Source organism: Leptosomus discolor, chromosome 1 (assembly GCF_034619465.1).
Source record: "Leptosomus discolor isolate bLepDis1 chromosome 1, bLepDis1.hap2, whole genome shotgun sequence".
In the NCBI taxonomy this organism is placed as follows: Eukaryota; Metazoa; Chordata; class Aves; order Leptosomiformes; family Leptosomidae; genus Leptosomus; species Leptosomus discolor.
Genome location: NC_141391.1, coordinates 208,078,904 through 208,099,216, shown reverse-complemented (window position 1 = coordinate 208,099,216; position 20,313 = coordinate 208,078,904). Strand labels below are relative to the sequence as shown.

Here is a 20,313-nt window from a genome sequence, read left to right as displayed (position 1 = left end):
AATTTCTTACAGTGACTTGGAATCGAAATCTTGTCCTAGTGACAAACCCCTCTTCCTCTTGCTTTTGCACATATAATAGAGCCATTGTAAACCATTGCAACTTTCATTAGTCCCAACTATTGAAAAATATAGGGAAGATACATGATAATATACTCATGAATATTCTACATACTGTTAAAAAAGAGAAAATATTTGGGAATCGATTTAGTGAATTACTTCAATACTGTCTACATATCTGAAAATATGAATATGTTTATGCAAATGGACATTTCACACATCTTTTCTCTTATTAGTAATGGTGACAGCAATAGAATGCCTGTAGTAAGCAAAATTGCAGAAGAAAGCTTGATGCCATTAAATTAGTTCTGCATTGAGGCTACACTTGTCCATAGCCCTACCCAAGCAAACCAGTGTAACTGGAGTATAAGGAACAGTTAAAATGGATACGTGTAGGAGATGGAGAGGCAGGTGAGAGCTGAGGTTTATTGTGGTGCACAGAGGAAACATAATCTTTAATTTGTAGATGCACTTTACTCACTAATTGATATTTGCCACATAGAGACAATCCTGATCTAACCAAGAACTGAGCTCAGATTTTCATTTTTCCATTTAGAGCTTTAACTCCAGATCATTCTTCCTCTGAATTGGTTGTGGTAAATTACTGCTTTGGTGGTATGAATCGATACAAATACTAGTAACATCTAAACGTAAGTTCTGTTATCAGCAAGATTGATCATGCTTAAAGTGTAGTTCCTCCTTGTGTCCTTCAAGTCTTATTTATACTGTCTGGGAATGGTCTCAAAATGGTCTTCCAAAAATAGTTTTAAGCTATTTTTTTGGACAGTATTAGGAGTTTAGGCAAGATCTGGGAGAACTCCAACTTGGATTTAATACTAATGTAATATCCTCATTATAGTAATGCAAAGATTGCTTCAACAAGGGAGGAAGTCAGGATTCAAGATGCCAGAATACTCAGCTGGTTGAAAACTGGCAGAGCTCCACTGACTTCAGTAGATTACACTGATTTACGTTTGCTAAGAATCATGCGTAACAACATTTAATTTACAATTCAAGCAGGTAAAAAGCACTTTGACAAAAAACAAACAAACATTTTTGCACAAGAAACAGAGGCTATAGCTTCATCTTCCTGCTGCTGTAGTTGCCCAGCTGAAAAGGGTAGTATTGGGTCCTTTCTATAATTGAACAGATTTTTTTTCCTTAGAGGAGCAAAGGGAATGTTTATAAGAAGGTGTTGTATATAGAACTTGAGACTTGAAAGCAGGAGGACAGGATACACAGGAAAACTTTAAGAAGGTACAAGACGTCCAGTGTGCTTCTTTAAATGTCCCTCAACAAAGACACAGCTTAGTATATGTCCTTTAATGTTGTAAGTATTGTGTTTTTAAATAAAATAGAAAAAAACAGTCAGGTAATTGTCCTTTCAACTTCAGAAGATTCATGTGACTTTTTCTTACTTGTGAACTCTCTATGCTGTTAGGCATTATGAAACTGCTGTGGTGTGAATCATAGGCGGTTTCTACAGAGCAAATAGACTTTTAGAAAAAAATAAGAAGGAATATACAGCAACTTAATAGAATTTTAAAATCCATGTAGCAAAACAAATATTGAGGATGTATCTTATATCACTAGCTTCATTTATCAGTAGGCATTTTGTCTTAATAAAGACAAAAAACCACACAATGTCTAAAGTCACATTCTTTTCCTACAAACCATTACCTCAGCATGCAGAAAAAATAGGTGAAGAGCCTACTGAACTACAGAATTAAGTAAATATGTAGTTCACATTTTGATGGAAGTATGCTCAGCTTCCATTTTTACTTAGACCTTTCACAGCAAAGACCCATGACTAAGCTAATTGACAGCTCTTTTAATCTAATAAACTACAACAAGTATGATTCTGATTTCCAGTGCCTAAAATACCTCTAGGGACAGGAGAGAGGAGGGAGGGATCCCCGCAGTACCCAGAAAGGAAGACCTTAGAGTAGAGAACATGCCCTATAGCAATGCACAAGCTTGTCTGTTCCAGACTGATTGAAGAGAATCCTCTTTTACATAAACGCTGTATTAAAATGTGGGTCTGTATTAAGGGCTTTGACATGACAAACACACTGGAGCTAACTGTTACGGCAAAAAGATGCCATCTTGTACAGTGTAACCTTTTTAAGCAATGGCATAATTGAATGAAACAGAAGATAAAGGCAGTTCCAAGGAAACCTAGTCTCTGAATCTGTTTCCTTTTTGATACATCGCTGCAGAAACAACCCATGCATGATGTTCATGGGGCATGCTGTTATTACAGTCCCAGGAGCTGTAGAGTGAACCCATATAGACTGACTTGGCCTTTAAATGATATACATACTGAGATAGAAATACTGTTTCTTCCTCCAATATGAAAGAGAGCTACATGCAGATATTTGATACGTGGCGATGAGTTCCATTCACAGAATGAGTCCACTAGCAACTGTTAGAATTTTTTTTATTTATTTTATCTCTTGAATGCTATTTTATAATAATTAGCTCTTTCTTGCCGAACACGCAGCCGAGGTTCTGCATGAGCACATTTCATCCATTGCTCAGTGTGAGGTCTATGTGCCTAATGCACAGATGGTGTGAGTCTGCTGAAGTGCTCAGATTGGCAGCAGATTCCCAGTCCATGCTTTTAGCTTTTCAGGTCTTGGATCAGTCTCTAGAGTTTAACTGAGATGAGTGACTTGTAAGATAGACTGGTCTCTGATTTGAACTGCCCTGGAGCAGGGATATTCAGGAAAGCTTCCTTCTGCCAGAAGGAGCTATAACCTAGGTATATTTTTTTTGTTGGACTAGTGCTAAAATCATTGCAGATTTTAGCTGTTAGTGAGTTAGTATTATGTTCTAGAGGCTCTGCAGAGAGAGGCATGCCGCTAGCTTGTTACCTATAGAAGCTGTCATATATACCTTGCCTTGTTCTCCTCATTAACTATATAGAGGTCAGTGCAAGGGGAGGCTTTAACAGCTTACTTGAACTTAATATAAACTGTGTGTTTGGATGAGTCTTTCCTGCTGTCATAGATGGTCTGAAATTCCTGATTCAAAAGGCAGTTACAAGTTAGCAGTAAATGTTTTCATTCTTATTATTTTTCTCCATGATTGGCATGATATTTATTTGGCTGTTTCTTTAAAATCAGAAAGTTAATGGGCTGAATTAGCAAAGGCTTTATATAAATTTTGAATTATTTATTAAAAATATTAAGCTGAACCATAGAATTGAAATTTCCATTTATTTTTACCAGCTTTTTTTTTTTTTTTAATACTATATTTATCACATTGGATTCAGTTTGAATATGCTTTAGCCAAAGGCAAAAAGTTTCATACCTCATGCTATTCTCTGATGAACTACCAGATGGATCTAGGGGATATATGGCCACATTCCAGAATCTACTTCATTCACCCTTGTTAAGGTTGAAGTAATGTGGAGTTTTATGATTGAGAAAAATGCAAAGAAGAAATGTGAGAACTTGATTTTTTTTTTTTTTTTTTAAAGATGGTTTGATTTTAAGAATAACAACCCAAATAAATACATTCAGTTTACATTTCTCTGGACGTCTTGTCTATGGACTTTGTAAGTCTGAATTTCATTTGAATGTTCTGATTGCTATAGATTCTGATGAGTTTGTCGCTATTTTGACCCTGAATTTTAAGACACTTCTGACCTATAAAATATCAATACATCAGTGTGTAGTCTCCATTCTTCTTCAGCCCTGAAAATGGAAAATGTAACTAATACTGCAACACTCGTAGGCACAACTTGCATAACTAAAGCTGTTCAGTGTGTGCCCTAGGTGTACTCTCCAGTGCTCTAAGGAAGGAAAGCAAGTGCTTAAATTAGTTGAATATGGGATTTAAGGAAACTTTCCTATTCATTCAATAAGTTGTGCCACCCAGTGAAGGTCTTTATGACTGATCTCAAATGTTAGAGAATTTTTGTATCCTTTCTTTTCTCCTTGTGTCTCTTTTTGTTGTCCTCAATGGAACAAAAGTTTAAACCACATTTTAAAACATAAAATAACATAGAGAAGACTTTTTACCTGTATAAAACAAATACAACTAGATTTTGATGTCATCCTGAAATGAAAATTTAAACCAAACAAGTATTTTGAAATTGTTGAAGCTCTTCTTGTATCGTCATTGAGTTACTGGTTTTATATTTGCTGAAACTTCCCTGAGTTCAGGCCATTTTTATGAGTGGTTCTGGTAGGTCTACAACTGCAGTTTTCCTCAAAAGTGTCATTTTCTTACATTGTTTTTCTGAAGAGAAGAAGGAGAAAAATCTGAAAGCAAGGAAGCAACTCTAATTTTTTTACGTGCCCTCAGTAATGTGTAATGAAATAGATAGTTTATCAGAAAGTTTGGCTGAGTGGGCTGTGTGTGAGGCTGGTGCTCTGAAATGCTTGAATTCTTTCTAATCATAAATTAGCTATTGTACACTATTTACATTTGTGTCTTTTGCCTCATCTCTCAGGCGAGGACACCAATTTGCTGTCTGCTGGGGTGTGAAGGGAAGTAAGGTCAGGATTACTTTTAGAATGGAATTATGAGGGGGTTGGTACAGTGAAACATGGGCTTTTAAGGTATTCATTGAGAAGTTGGAGTCCATTTACCAGAATTAAAATAATGTATGAGCTGGGTTAGACTGGTTAGAGATTCCTGAAGTACAGCAATAAGTTTTTTTTTATTACACGGTATTTATAAAGTTATGTCCCATTTGAGTATGCCACTGCCACTGCTATGTTCTGTGTGCAACCAAATACCAAGGCTGCAGGCATTAAAAATAGAATCCTCCAAACTAAATTCTGTTGAGTTTACACATTGCTAACCAGTATAGAGATGTCAGGAAAATTACATCACTTTTAAAAATGCAGGCTGAGAATTTTGAAGACACATCTGCAAGTTCTCTTTGTAATCCAAATGGAAATTAAGAGATTGTCAAAACATGGGGAACCTCATTTATTATTTGCAGATGCTACTCTCCCTCTGCTCTCTTAGCAATAAACTGGCATTTTGAAGAGTTCCTTCTTCCAGCAAGCAAAATCAGCTGTTAGTCACTAAAAATAGGTGTCAGCATTAAAAAAACTTGCTCAGGCTCAAGGGAATGAATGGCCTAATATTACCATAATTTTAATTACTATTTGGTGATCTGGATAATCTTTGAGCAAAGCACTGTTCTTGGTTCATTTATAACTTTCCATTGGCTTTAACACTAATAAAATCTGTCCTAATGGTGCTTGTGTTCAGATGGTTTTTGTAGAAGGTGACAGCAAGTTAAAAATTTTCCTTAAAAAAACCCATACACCAAAATCAACAAAATCCTGAACATTATAGCTAATCCGTTTCCCAGTCCTATGGTTAGTAAAAGACCAAAAAGACTCTGCTGATTCCCTGTGACTTAAAATTACCTTTGGGAAGAGAATCAGTAGGTGTTAAATTGCATTAAGAGCAGCCAAGGCAGGACAAAATTTCCTATGAATAAATGGGTTTGAAAAATTACATAAATTCTCACCTCAAAATATGCCAGAAATGCAGAAAAAACCATGAAACACTTTCTTCCTATTGTTCTTCCTCTGTTACAAGAAAGATTCACTTGTACATGTTGTACTCATCATGAGCTGGGATTTTTGGGTTCTGATCCTGTCTCAGCTAAAAGCCTCATCTAAAACTGCTGTGAAATCAATAAACGATGTCGTTTTATTATCTAATACTGTATTGCTATCACTATGAAACAAAACTGAATGCCTTAAAATACATTTTTCTTAACAAAAAGGGATTTTTACATCTGTTTTTTATATTTGTAAAATAGCAGAAGTACAAAACTGAACTCACGTTCTATGAAGGTTTGAATACAAAGTGACAATTATAAAAATTACTTCTTAATTTTAAAGTCCTCTAGACTGCTTTGTTAATTATCAACAATCAAATGTCTGATGATTCCATCCTACAAAGTATACCTGATTATCTGCTTTCCTTCGAGTAGGCACCTGAGTGAACCAATTGACTTTGGCACTACTTATACTCTCTGATGTTAACTGAGGCGTTAAGTGTTCCCAGCATCTTGCAGAATTCAGCCTGAATGTATTCCTTCAGAATGAACTAGCTCTGATATTTTTTTTCCTAATGTGCACATCACTATTGTGATAGGTCATGGTTTTCGACACATCAGCTGCCCTGTCACTTGTCATCCCAGACCTTTACAGCCGTCAGGGATCAGGCAAATGATTCTGAAAAGCAACAGCTACAGTAATCTGTTGGGGTGGTTTTTTCCTTTGTGCTGCTGCCATGAATTTCAAGAATGAAGGCATCTGTGAGTTGCTAGGGAGTAGTTGTAATCTTATTTACACATCATATGTAGCAGAGAGTTAAGACATACTTAAAATACTCAGGCTGATTTCTTTGAACATACAGAATGCTCCTTGGGAAGGAACATTTTTCAATGCATCACATGGATTGCTTGTGATTCAAAGAAAAGAAATGTGAGAAAAAAATTTCTCTGGCATGTATTAGAAACAGAAACTATTAGTATAACTTTGGAAATAGGATAAGATGGTAAGAGAATAGAATTTGCTACCTCTGAGCAGATTATATAGTTGTTTGTGACCACTAAGAATTTGAGTTAAAGGAAAATATCTACAGTAATAAAAATTTAGCAATAATAATGACTCACATGGATTTGAGTGGTTATTTCTGTTTTCTGACTTTTCCTGCTCCGAAGATCTCTTCATATGTTTGAGTATCTGTCAAATGGCTCCCCTTCAATGCTTTTCTCACAGAAATGACATCATGACATATAACTTCATGGCATTCATGAAGCAAAAAAAAAAAAAAAAAGTGAATATGTGGGTGTTAGTAGTGATACTTTGTTAGCTAAACAAAGTTATTAAAACTGAAATGGTTTGTGATTTTGAATATCATTTATAAAACAATTTCATTTTGTCAATATACTTGTTTTGAAAATTTTAACATTACTCCAAATTTCAGTAAAAATGTGCTTCTTTTTTCATGCTAGATGATTCCTTTCTCCCCAGGATGAAATACTGAATTTTTGGGGGGGTCAGTCTGTATGATTTTTTTTGGATGGGGAGAGGGAGAATGGAGAGCAGTGAACGAGCTCAAAGCTGACCAACATCCTGGGCCAAGTTGAAGTAGATGTATAAATTAGAAAAACTCCTAAGGGTTTCCATTAGCTATTTTTTTACTTAATATTCTGATATGGTTTATTAGGCAAGGATTTTACTTCAAGAATTGTAAAGTCCTCTCTTTTTTCTATCTAAGGAGCAGATAGAAATACTCTGTATCAGAACAAATAAACCTGTGGAAGTGCCTGTTCCTTTCAGTAACTATAAAGGTGACTTGGGTACTTGCTCAGCCTTAGGTTTAGAAATCTCAAAGCTACATAAATCCCCAACTGTTAGCAAAGAGCAAGAATCATTATTGAGTTCTTACTGGTTTTAGCAGAGAATCACACATTACAGAGAACCAAGTTTACTGCTGAGTGGCACCCAAAGCCGTATGCCCTGGATGGGGCTTCAGAAGCTATCTTGAACCTGTTGGCAGGGCTGGACCCCAGTAGTGTCCTGCACACACCGGGGTATTTCTGCATCTTGCTGCCCAGCAATCAAAACCATGAATGCTCTTTTACTTTGAGGGCAGCTCTGTACCTAAGCTACTTCTCTGCATTTATGACTTACTGTGCTGCAGCAAGTAAGTAATCTGGAGTTGCTGGTGCATGAGGTGTCCGTTTCAGAAGTGCTGGCTCCGAACATGCTGTCAGATTAAGTCATGCAAGCACCTGAGAAAAACGTTCCCCAGTTCCTCCAGTTCTGGGCAATTAATTCCAAGGTAACAGTTTCCTTTGTGTAGTTTCAACCTGAGTCAGGGACGGAGGGGAGTTTTGAACTCTGACTGCACAGTTTTAAGGGAGCTGGGTGCTGGTAATGGGGTCTGTCAGCAGTCTCAGACATGTCAAGCAATGAACGAAGTCTAGGTTTATCCAGGGCCTCCAGTCAGGAGTAGAAGAAGACAGAGCCAGGGACAGGTTGGAGACCAGGATACAGTGTGGGTCTAACATCCATCCAAGTGACAGGACTACAGAAAAGATTTAACATACATCTGGGGGGTCCATCTAGGAGATGGAGTAACTATGGCATAGGGTCAAGGTCGATTGAAGGGGTAGGGCTGGAGATAGGCATACCTGTCCTGCAGCCAAGGATTGCTCTAAAGTGGATCCTATGGGCAGGGGTGCAGGCGGAGGTTCCCAGTGAGACAGGTCATGGTCATTGAGGCCTATTAGTGCCCCATGATGGTAGAAAACAAGAGACTTTTTGGAAGGACCAGGGGAAATTGGCCATGGGAGGTCATCCAAAAGCAGGGAGTGATCAGGAAGAGAATAGTTTACAAACCTTTAAGTTTTGCTCTGTTCTGAAGGATTTTAAAAGTGTGTTTAATAAGTTAATTACTTTAGTATATAACCTTGTAAATCCTAGCTCACGATTTCACAAGCACTCTTTGTATTTTGGTGTAGTCACTTTCAGAAAAGATGAAGACTCACCAGAAACTTTTGGTTGATTTGGGGTCCCAAGCTCAGTAGTATCTTTAAGCAGTAGTTTTACCATTGTGGTAATCTCCAGCTGGTCTAGAATGATTATAAAGCATTGATTGTTGACAGAGGTGTCCTATCAGCCTAGCTGAGCTAATTGATCTTGAAAGTAGAATTGAATTAATAAAAACGTCAATAGATTTACTTTGTATAGATAGGTATTACTGGAATTCTTGAGTTATTTTGTTTCTCTGTTCCAAAGCATATTTCAAGGTAGGAAAAAATACAGTGGTTTTGGTTAACTTTTGAAATTCTGGTTTTGAACTTCTGAAGATCTTGTCTCATATCTCATATGAACTCTATGTCCATGAAAGTATTCAGTGATGAAACACAGATTGGCATGTTCGTGTCCCATGTTTGGGCCCTCAGCCAGGTTACCACTGCCTGAAGAAAAGACTCCATTGTTTCTTAAACTGGGAGACCGAAAGTGTCAAAACAAACAAAAAACAGGCAAAGGAATTCTACCGTAGTTTAGAATAATTCAAGAGAAATTATTATTCCTTGTTATTTGGGTAGTCTGTGTAAACAGTGCCAAGACCGCAGATCTGATGCACAGGAAATTTATTAGTCAGGAACTTTTTCTGAATGTAATAAAGCATAAGGTCTATTTAAATAAAATTTAAATGTAGGCCCCAGTGCCTGTCACAATGTAGCAATAGCCATGAGATGAAGGCGCATCTTTCATTCTCTCGCAATTTGTACAGAAATGTTTGACTTACCCTTGAAAGTCTTATAGAAAGCAAAGAGAATGTCTCTTTGTGAGAGATTTATAAACATGTCCTTGAAGACTGAGTGGAGAGGGGCATATTCTGCTGAGGAGCTGGCAGTTTTTCTAATCTTTACCACATTCAACTATTGTCCTCCTTCTGTTTTTTCATCTTAATGTGACTCTCCCCATCATATTGTCTCCCCTAAAACCTTGCCGTTCATTATACCACAGTATATATTCAGCATTTAGAAAGCAATTTTAATACATTCTTGCCTGAATAAAGAAGTGCATGTCTATTGACTTGAGAAAAAAATTAAAGTATTTTTTGTGCTATGACCTTACAGATTTTACTTAGTCATGCAATGAGGCTTTATTCTGTGAGAAGTGGTAGGCTTTTACTGACAATTTGGAGAGCTTTTAGCAAAACATTAGTGATTAAAGCACTAAAAATGAGCCAACAGAAACTTGCATTCACTTGGTCAAAGCAATTTAATAAGAAGTATTCAAATTAGCTCTTCTTAACAAGCCACAGAGCCTACCAAATTGCATTTTGAAAGACGAATGAGCACCCCTTTGCCAATAAGACCCTTTATGGCTATTTGAGATGAGCTTTTGCTAATTGTGTTTGACTTCTAGGTGGGAGGCTTGGAGAAGGAAAAGTTTGTCACAGGGTGCCAAACCCTGAAGCGCATATAATTTCCCCATGTGTTGTTGTGCTGAACTGCCGCAGTTCTATGGCTGAATTAAAGAAAAGGGGAGCAAGCAACAAATAAATTATGTATGCACCTTTTAAATATTTAGTGAATATTTCTGACATTGTTCCTTGGTAGTTGAGACAGGTCTCACATTTTAGGAAAATAAAGAAATGTGTGAAGTTCCAAGTTATTTGTGATGCCTTTTGTTTAGGAGCTTGTGGGATAAATCTTCCACCGGCGGTCGAAGCTGAGGAGATAACGTGCTCTGAGCCCTGCCATGGGGTTATGCGAAGAGGAGGAGAAAGAATCACTGACTCAACTCTAAGTGGAATCTTGTGCAAGAGACATATTTTTTTTTAGGAGGGTTCTTCTGATTTTTTTTTTCCTTATTTTTTTTAACTCACTGACAAATAACAGCTTGTGAAAACGGCCTTGGAGTTGGGCTTTCTCAGTGGTAGGACCCGCCATTCCTGTTATAAAGGTTTTAAGTTGAAGTATGAATAGGAGTCCCGTCTCTTGTGGTGGTGATCTCCTTGTTAAATAATTCAGGCTTTTGAACTAATCTGGTAGCTGGTGCTGTGTAAGAAAAACGAAAATGTTTATTTTTTTCCTACAAATGTACCCACTAGGCCATGCTTTGATAGTCTGCAGCTTTCAAACCATTCAAGCTTGGAGGTATGGGAACAACTTCCCTATAGGAATGGGGTATGTGAAAAATTAGTGTTTTCAAATTGGGGTTTATAGGATCATATATTTGCTGTAGGAACAGATTAAATACAGGGATGAAAGCGTAAATTTTCCATCCAGGTTCTCCATCCCTTACCAGTATGGCTTACTTGCTCTATATTGAAAGATCAGGTCCAATAAATAATTTGTATTGTGTTTCTGGTTCGTGGGGTGCAAAATCATGGATGTGTGAACGCAGTGGGCAATCACCTTAACTTCTGCTGAGGCTGTTAGATCACAGCCTGTTAGAAACCATATTTCACTAAGTACTTAAAGATGTCAAAGAATCAGCACTACAGCGCTTGCCCTTGTGTAGCTGGTCAGTGCAGTCTCCAAGTTGTCCCTATCATTCACCTGCCCCAAACCTGCATTACTTGAGCATATATTTGCCTGTGCCCCCACTGTGTATTTTCTTTGCTTGTGGCCTTCTTAATGTTTATTTATAATATCGAGTGAAAAATTTAATTACAATGAAATGGCATTTTTGCAATGAACTGCTGCTTTCTCCAAATTTTAAGATTTTTTTGGCTAATTGAAACTCCCAAATGAAAAGGAATTATATTTAAATTTCCTTATTGCTTTCATGATTGAGTAGCAGATGAAAAGCAATTGCATGAACAAATCTGAAAAAAAAAAAAAATAGGAAAAAAATTGAACATTGAAAATTGAATGCCTTACATTTATTTTTTAAATTATTATTTAAAAACACATGAAAGTTGTTTTACATTTTTATAGCATATTTTCAAAATCTTGTGACCATTCCTCTCTAAATTTAGTAAGTTTTGATGCAGATGTACTTCATATAGTCACAAGTGAAGTTTAAAGAATTTGGCACTACATTTCTCTTCAGAGAGTAAGACATGAACACCTGGTAACACCCATATTCCAGTGTCTGTTCCTTACGTGATCAGGGTGAATATTTGCTGATGATGGGAAAACCTGAGAGTTTTTGCTAGATTTGATGGTCTGTCCAATTTAGATGCTGCTCTGAAATTTCCATCTGGATCTATAAAACTGATTTCTACTCTTGCCTTGCCTGTAGGGACTGTAAGGCTCTTCTGGTCACTACAGTCAATTTAACTCTGAATCCCACTGCTGACTGTGCAAATTTATTGTGTTTCAGAGAAAAATGTAAGAAAATCCATAGTGATCATTAGGATAAAATGTTTTTATTTCCAGTTTTGTTGATTAATAATTGGCCATCTCTACTATTAAGATCTGTCCTCAAAAAAAAGATTAAAAAAAATCCAAACTATAATATGAATTCATGGGAAACTATCTTCTTTTGTAGTGGTTCTCTGCTTATGGTGCACTGATTTTTTTAAATAATTGCTATGATATGAAGAATTAAAGCATATTCCACTTACTCAGTTACTGGTGGAAAGGAAAGACTGTACTTCTGAAGGAAAAAACCCAAAACCAAACAGAAGTGATGTGAAATTCAAAAGCGATGAAAACCTATGACAGCTTATGAGACATGCCTGATAAAAAATTTGCAGCTGTAACTGTAGCTGTCAGAAATTTATTTGTGATAAGTACCCATCAGCTACAAATACCAGGGACATATTTTGGTGAGTTTCTGTAATGTCTCCATAGCTTTAACCCACGAAACCTGGTGGGGCTGGTAGACTGTCTGGTCTGTGGTTTCTCGGTTCTTGTGCTGGATGGCAGCCAGTGCATTAGCGTGGACCCATTCCTGGCTGTGCCTGGAATTACTCCCTGGGAGACAGCACAGGCCCCATCAGGCAGCGTTGCGGAGAGGCAGAGTACTTGAGTAAACTCAAGCCATCTGTTGGTTGCATAAATTAGTTTTCCCCATTTGCCCATCTAGCCATAAGGTATCCCCTTTTTTTTTTTTCCCCCCCAAAAAATATTTTTTTCTTTATCCGATTCTAGTAGGACAGAGATAGGCAAATGGATTTCTTGCTACTTTTTTCTACTTTACTTCTTGTGGTTGTGTGTATTTCATTGTAGTGGCGTTGTTTAACAAATCGAATTATCTCCTTTATATATCTGTTCTGCTTTGGAAACAGTTAATGTCTCCTCACCAGAGATAACCTTTATTCATGACAGAGGAGAAACATTATTATAGTTCCTTTCCCCTCTTCCCCCCATTTTTTTGCCTCTCTCATTTTTTTCCCTATTTCCCCCTTTTTTTTCTTTTCCTCTTTTTCCTCTTTTCTCATTTATTTTCTTCCTCTTCCTCTCCTTTCGTCGTTTGTGGATAAATAGATAAGGGACTAAACTGATTACATTAGCATAACTTAAATGATTTACTTCAAATGGTATCTTTGTTGTTCAGTATTCAAGGAAGAATTAAATTCAGCAATAAGTATTTGATTTCAACTTCAGTCATTTAAAGGATCTCCACTTTACTTTTCTCTCAGCACTCTATGGGAATCAGATTCCTTGAGCATTTTGAAGCTGAATAGTCCATCACTAGAAACCATCGGTTTTGAAGATTTATTGAATTATTTTTAGTGACACCTTCTACCTCTCAGACAAAAAGGTGAAGTGTTTCTTTCACAACGCATGCTTGGATTTTCCTAGCAATGGTCTTTCTGAAGCTTTGCAGTAAGAACAGAGGACATCTTAATGTCTGTTCTGTCAAGTCACTTTGCTTATTTTGAATGTCTGTGGCCATTTTGATTTATATCCATTTTTTCCTCTTGCAGATTTATTTGAAAAACAGAGATTTGTATACTGTAGAAGCAAACAACCCTCGTCAGCTAGTGGAAATTGCAGCCAGAGACATTGAAAAACTTCTGAGTAACAGGTCTAAAGCCTTGGTGGTGAGTACAAATGGGTTAGGTTTTCTATTTAGCATTTTAAAAAAAATATTTGCTTATTATTGAAACATGCTTTTATTGCTGCCTGTACACTTACGGGCAGTGTCAGCCTGATGTGTACAGGACATGACATGTAGAAAGATGGCTCGTGACTTCGTGGTAGAAAATGAACTCATTAGTTTGTTGGCATAGGGCAGATGCTTGTAATATTGATGGACAGATTAGGAACCATGTCCAAGTAACAAATCAAGTTATAAGTAGATTGGAAAATATTCCTCTAAGTGACGCACATGAATGTTTATGACTTGAAGATCACTGTACTCTACAGTCAATAGTGATCTTGGGGAAACAAGAAGTAGCGCTTTTTTTAAATGTGATTTAAAATTAATGGTATCTTTGAAGTCCTGATAGGGTATTATTGCTAACTACATCTGTTGATATTTGATCTCTTCGTCTTTTTAGTTACTCAGTCTTTCTTGATGGTAGTAACTAATTCTTCACTTCAACAAATGTAGCCATGTGTGAATCAGATTCATTTCCATACCTATTCTATTTCCTAATTGCTAATTTAATCTGTATTTCAATCATGTTTCATATCAGCAAAGTTAATCCTGAACTATTAGTGTGAATATCATACTGCATTGTAACCTTACAATTCTTTATTCTTTAAATAAGAAGTAGCTATTTCTTTAAAGTGCTTTTGTCAGCAGTCCCTTTCGCTTCTATTCCATAAGACACCAAACCTGGGTAATTGCTTTTTATGATTCCTGCTCACATCACTCTGACTTGTATAAGAGTGTAGAGTGCTTTTCAGAAGTTACTGACCAAATGTGCACGGGGGGATCTGGATGAATTCGTAAACATGCTTTATACAGAGTAGAATTATTAGAAATAGGTTTAAAGGATGGAACAACAGACTGGGATTCCCTGAGCAATTACATACTCACATTGACTTGCAGATGAGTTTGCATGTGTCATTTAAAGTGAAAGAGAGAAGAAAGAGGGATTAATTCACCTAACTGTAGACATCTACTCAGCTGGTCGTCCTAAGCTCCTTTTTTGTTCAGTGGAATAAAACAGGAACTTCTCAGTCAGGAATGACCTGACATTTTCTGAATAAGACTTTAAAACGGGATGAACTACAGCCCAGAAGTACTTACTTCTTTCTTTCTGTGTCAGAGGAGCCTCGATGTAAATGTCTATACTGTAGGTGTGTAAAGTTGGGGGAGATGAGTCCCACCCAAGCAGACCATTTATCAGTACAGTTTCATGCAGCTGAAGAATCAGTCCAAGAGTGAAACTGCTGCTGCGTGCTGTCCTGAGGACTAGCCTTCCTGTAAGCGATGAGATTTAGCTTAGTCTGTTGTCAGTGCATAGGTATCACAGGAGGTACTCATTTTCCTGCCTTTTGTCCTTAGCAGGAGTTCACTCTTCCAGTTCCCATAGCTTCCCTAACATGCGATGTCCATCAGTGTTATCTGGGCCAACGCTTTCTCTGCTTCAGTCAAATGAGTGTGAGATAGATATGATTTTTTTTGTTTGTTTTCCTGTTTTAACTCAGTGGACATATGTTTATGTAGCGCTCTGTGGACTTTGTATTATTAATGCAAAATATTATAAGCCATTTGCAGACCTTTGTGAACACATTGATTTTTCCACCATTTTCCCATCAACTCAAGTAAGTCTGATGTTTCTAAGTTATCACAGCCAAATCTTATATTTTCTTGAGACTCGAGATTAATGTCGGGGTTTGCGTGTGTCTGTGGTAGTTTGATCTTGAAACTTTAAGAAAATTAAATAAGTAACTCCTGCTTATTTTAGAAAAGGCTCCAGAACAGTTTTTCTGTGGATGTGGAAGAAGGATGCCTACTTCATTTTAGGCAAGCCCGTGCTCACTTTTTGAAAAGGGTGATATGATTCAGTTCCCTGACGTAAAAAAATTAGGGGACCAGTCCAGTTGCTTTACAATTTCTCAGATAATTTTAAATGATCAAGTCAATGCATATTGAAGGCAGATAAAAAGTCCTCCAGATGTATTAGTGGCTCAAGACTTATGACTTTAAAAGCAATTTTATTATTTTGGAGGATGTGACTCATGATGTCTTTAGTGCTTGGGGTTGCCATTATTGCCAGTGCTGCAGTGAATGTACAATACTTATTATTTTTAGCTGTATGCCATCATTTCAGGATGCGTGTCAGCAAGACTTCTGCGTGACATCTCTATCAATCTTGCCACTTCATGTAGAGTGAAACTCATCCCCAAACAGGTGGAAATAACTTAGCTCCCACACACACTTCTACACAATGGAATTTGATTTACCATCCTTTAAATACTGATCAATGATGATTCTCTTCAGTGTTGGAACATTTGTAAATCTTTTTAAAATTACTTTCTTTTTTATTGCCTGGGAATGACCAGAATTTACAAACATTAATTACATTATTGCAATCATACATAAGATGCTTTTTGCAGCAAAGTGATTAAAATGGCCTATTGAAACATTCCTCTACGCCAGATCAAGACAGATGGAGCTCTCTGTCAGAGGTTGTCAGGTTTCAGATGTTTGCCTTGCCAAAACTTTCTGTGAAATTTGTGTACGTTTAATGTCTTAATTATATATATGTGTACATATATATAAATCCTAATTTTATATATATGTATTAAAATATATGTATATTTGGTAACCTACTCTGCTTTTTTTAAAGGAAGTGATATTTAATTTTTCTCTATATATCCTAGTTTGGTTTTTTCCTTTCTTTTTTTTTTTTTTTTACTTATAAAAAAAAATCTACATACATTTTAAAAATAAAAGCTTACCAACACCACTTTCTTCAGAACAGCTTTCTAGGGGTGGTTGGTCATAGATGGTTCCTAAGAAAACTTACTCTTCCTTTTGTATCAAATGCCAGACACAGCCAAAGCCAATGCATTCAAAAATTAGTGTAACCTCTCAAATTAGTAAAAGCAACTTAGTCTTTTAAATATTATGTTTATTATTATTAAGTTGATTAAGCTTTTAAAGGTTATTTTCATTGTTTGATTTAGCTTCTGATTTCTGATTCAGACATTTTTATCAACCATTATCAAGGTCAGCTGTGCTGGGGAATTCTGTAGTTTCTTTAAAAAAATGTATTTCTGATGAATATTCATGTACCCAGGGGCTTAGTCTGACTGAAAAAAAAAAAGAAAAGAGGAAAAGGTCTTAAGGGGAAAAGTACCCTTTTATTAGTCTCAGTCCTAGTCAGATCTCTTTGCTGACTCATATTCTGCACAGTTATTAATTTTGGATCACTTCATGTTGGTTTCTCTTGTGCTACCACCTGACCTTAAGGGCTCCTAACAGCTCAGATATTTATACTGACTTGTCTATTTGTAGTTATCCTGGATTTTTGTCAGCGTTTTCAGTGACTTCTGATTTTAAACCTTCCTTCATTTTTATACACAGGAGACACTCACTTCTTATTGCCTGCATCTGAACTATTACCTTCTATTAAAAGACTTTCTTCACCTTCCATATGTATTTCTTTTTCTTCTTTTTTTTCGAGGACTATCTTTACATGGCGTTTTGTAAACCTTATGTAGTGAAGCTGACTTATTTATCAGAAATTTAAATCTTGTTAAATGTGCTGGGTCACATTTTCTCTGAAATCAGGAGTGGAGTTGAATGAAATTAATGACTGCACAGAAGGTTTTACCGTTGGGGCTAATATGACTCAAAGTGTTAATTAAGACCTGAATCCTTAAAAGAGCATGATGCAAGAGGATCATACATCCTCCAGTGGTGCCACGAGGAAGGTGCCAGTGAATGACATCAACAGTGTCATTGTTCAGATACCAGTATACCCCAGGGATGCCACGATTTTCTCTAGGCATGCTCGACAAACAATCTTTGGGCAAGGTTACAATAAGCAAATATTAGTGATGACTTTTCTAATAATGTTGGCTTCCCTTGAGCTGCAAGAGCACCTTTAAATGAGAAGTAACTCTTGCATTCCAAATGATTTGTGTTTTCATGCAACTTTGTGCTAGAAAACTCTCTAGCTATGACTTAAAGGTAAAATTACTTAGTGGTTCTGTGCATTACACTCAAAAGGCTTGAATAACATGGAAAATCTTTGTGATTTCATTTCTGGTTTTTATGAGAAAACATAACAAAAATCTGGACAAAGGTGACTTGTCCCACAGTAAGGAAAAAAGTCTATTTTAATCTTTTCACATGTATGAATTTATGTTTGGGAGTACCTTTAAAAATACTAGTTGAAATAGGTATCTAGCTGGGGAAGGAGAAATGGGAAAGTCCTGATCTGAACTCAGAGGGCTTTCCTGGACAGCGATTACTAAAGAATATTAACCATAGAAGAAGAAGTTAGGATGAGAAGAAAATGAAGGATTTTCTAGCAAAGTGTAGTGGTTGAAGAGAGTGGATTGAGTAGTAAGGAGGGAGACAGGCAACAGCCTTATAGTCAAGGATGTCAAAGACTGTCTTGCGGAACACCCTGTTTTTCAAATAGTGAACATTTCTTTTTCAGTTTACTGTTGTTTAATATTGCATATTTGCCTGGCCTAACCTTACTGAATACACAATATTTCAATATTATGGAATTTCAATATGCATATGGTGTGTGTGTGGTCCTGCAAGCAGGAGGGGGTTTGACTCAATGATCCTTATGGGTTCTTTCAGCTTGAGAAATTCTATGATTCTATGGTGTTATGAGCAAGGTAATATCTGTCTCTGTATCTTGCTAAAAGGTGGTGTACAAACTAGCTGTGCTGCCCTTGCAACCTGCATTTCCAGGTGTGTAATGGAAGACAGGTGCAGGTTTCATTGAAAATGTACCCTGCAGTAACTACGAGCAAAACTCACGAAGGTTCTTGGGCATTTTTCAGGTACACAACCTTTCCAAGGATATCAACAAATAGTATGCCTAGCCCATTAGGCAGTCTGGCACCTGAATTGTCCTGGACCTGAGGTGTCCTCTGTTTTAAAGTTCCTCCCCCATTCATCAGTCCAATAGCTTTCTGGAGCTATGTAGATCATGCTAATAGATCCTAATCTTTCAGTTCAGATGGAAACTATATAATTTAAACAAAAACTTTTCCATATACAAGAAAGTGAGGATACTTGTATTCAGAAGATACTAATATTTATTTGATTAGTATTATTAGAAATGCTAAATAGAGTACCTGATGTTGTAATATATTTATAAAATATGGTTTGAGGAGTTACAAATATTTTCTCACTGACTATATAAAAATAAACCCTTTTAAGCTCATTAATATATGAGATAGACTCATAATATATTTTTTATTACTCATGTAAAGTACCATAGTAAGTTAAGATTTGCAAAGATCCTAATTTTTGTTGTCACACTTTAAAATTTAAAATTGTAAAGGGTGTTTTTTAGAAAGGTGTATTTTAAAAACTCAGTGCTTTGCAAAAGGCTGTTCTGGATTTTTGTTTTGTTTATGCATTGTGTCGTGAGGGAAATGAAGTATGACATCTTAAAGTACTTGTTATATTTGATCCAGTGCTGGGCACTAAATCTAAGGTGCAGCTTCACTCTTGTGCAGTGTGAAGTCATTAGCTGTGCAGCCCTTGGCCTTCCTCTCCCCATTTGAACAGCCGATTAGTCATTAGGTATTGGGGAGCATCCTTAGTTTTCTATAGCAGGAAAATCTGCGGTTTTACCTTCTTGCTCATTTTTGATGTTATATTTGACTTGAAGAGCGTAAGCAGCTTTGAATCACTTAGGTAACAGACAAAGTTAAGAGCGAAAATGATGAATAAAGAACACCTATTAACAGTGTTTGCAAGCACAGCCTACAGAAAATTTTGGAAACAGGATCAAAAAGTCCTATTTCTTGCTTAGATAAGATCTCTTTCTGCATTCCCAAAATATTTAACTCTTGTCTACTTGTTTGTGTGATACTGTGACAATCGAACTCGTCCTCCTGTCCAAAATTAAGACGTATGCATATTCCCCCGCAAATCTTTTCCACAGTGAAATATCTCTTTCTGAAAGCTTCAGTGTCAGTACCTGATTGTCAACACTATGTTGTACACTCACAGTGTATTTATTTATAAACTGTTCTTCCATTACTGCCCATATTCTAAGGCAACAGCATAACCATTTGTGTAAACCAAACACTCACAATGTCACTAAAACAATGTCCACTAAACCACTTTTCACTGGAGAATGAGAGACATCAATATTTTCACTACCAAGTTCCTGATTAATATTTCTTTGTTTTGCTATGAGATAATTTGGTTTTGCTTTTAACTATTAAACTCTTACATTAAGGTCATTCAAGGGAAGTTACTAGTCAATAATAACCTTTGCTTCTTGGGCTGCGTGTAGATAAAGATGAGTTACGTGAAGATTTGTGCTTTGTTGGCTAGATCTTCAGACATCTCAACCAGAGATACCGTATCTTCATTCTATCCTTTATGCCTTGGTTTCTTCTGAAAACTGAGGGAACTGAGTTTCCATGGAAACTGAGGCACAGATTGTGTGCTAGGAGACAGGTTCCCTCTACGTGCTGTTGGGAAATGTCCAAGGTGCACAACTGTGTCTGTGAATGAGGAGCTCAGAATGTTTATCTGCTAGTTTAGATGCAATTTCAACACAGCTGTGCAAGTCTGTCCAGAACTCTTAGTATTTCCCTGCCCGCCTGAAATAAGGTTTCAGTGTCTCACAATACAACTGGGAAGTTTAAACAAACATTTGTTATAACGTATTTTGAGA

At 36.6% G+C, this 20,313-nt stretch overlaps 1 protein-coding gene across 5 annotated transcripts in view; it reads left to right on the top strand.

Annotated features, from left to right (window-relative positions):
• Positions 1–20,313, top strand: part of CACNA2D1 (calcium voltage-gated channel auxiliary subunit alpha2delta 1) — a 428,163-nt gene that overhangs the window by 62,589 nt on the left and 345,261 nt on the right. For all 5 annotated transcript variants that reach the window (XM_086474480.1, XM_086474471.1, XM_086474465.1 and 2 more), the window contains exon 3: positions 13,453–13,569. In XM_086474480.1, coding sequence (XP_086330606.1) covers positions 13,453–13,569 — 117 coding nt within the window. The remainder of the gene's footprint in view (positions 1–13,452; positions 13,570–20,313) is intronic.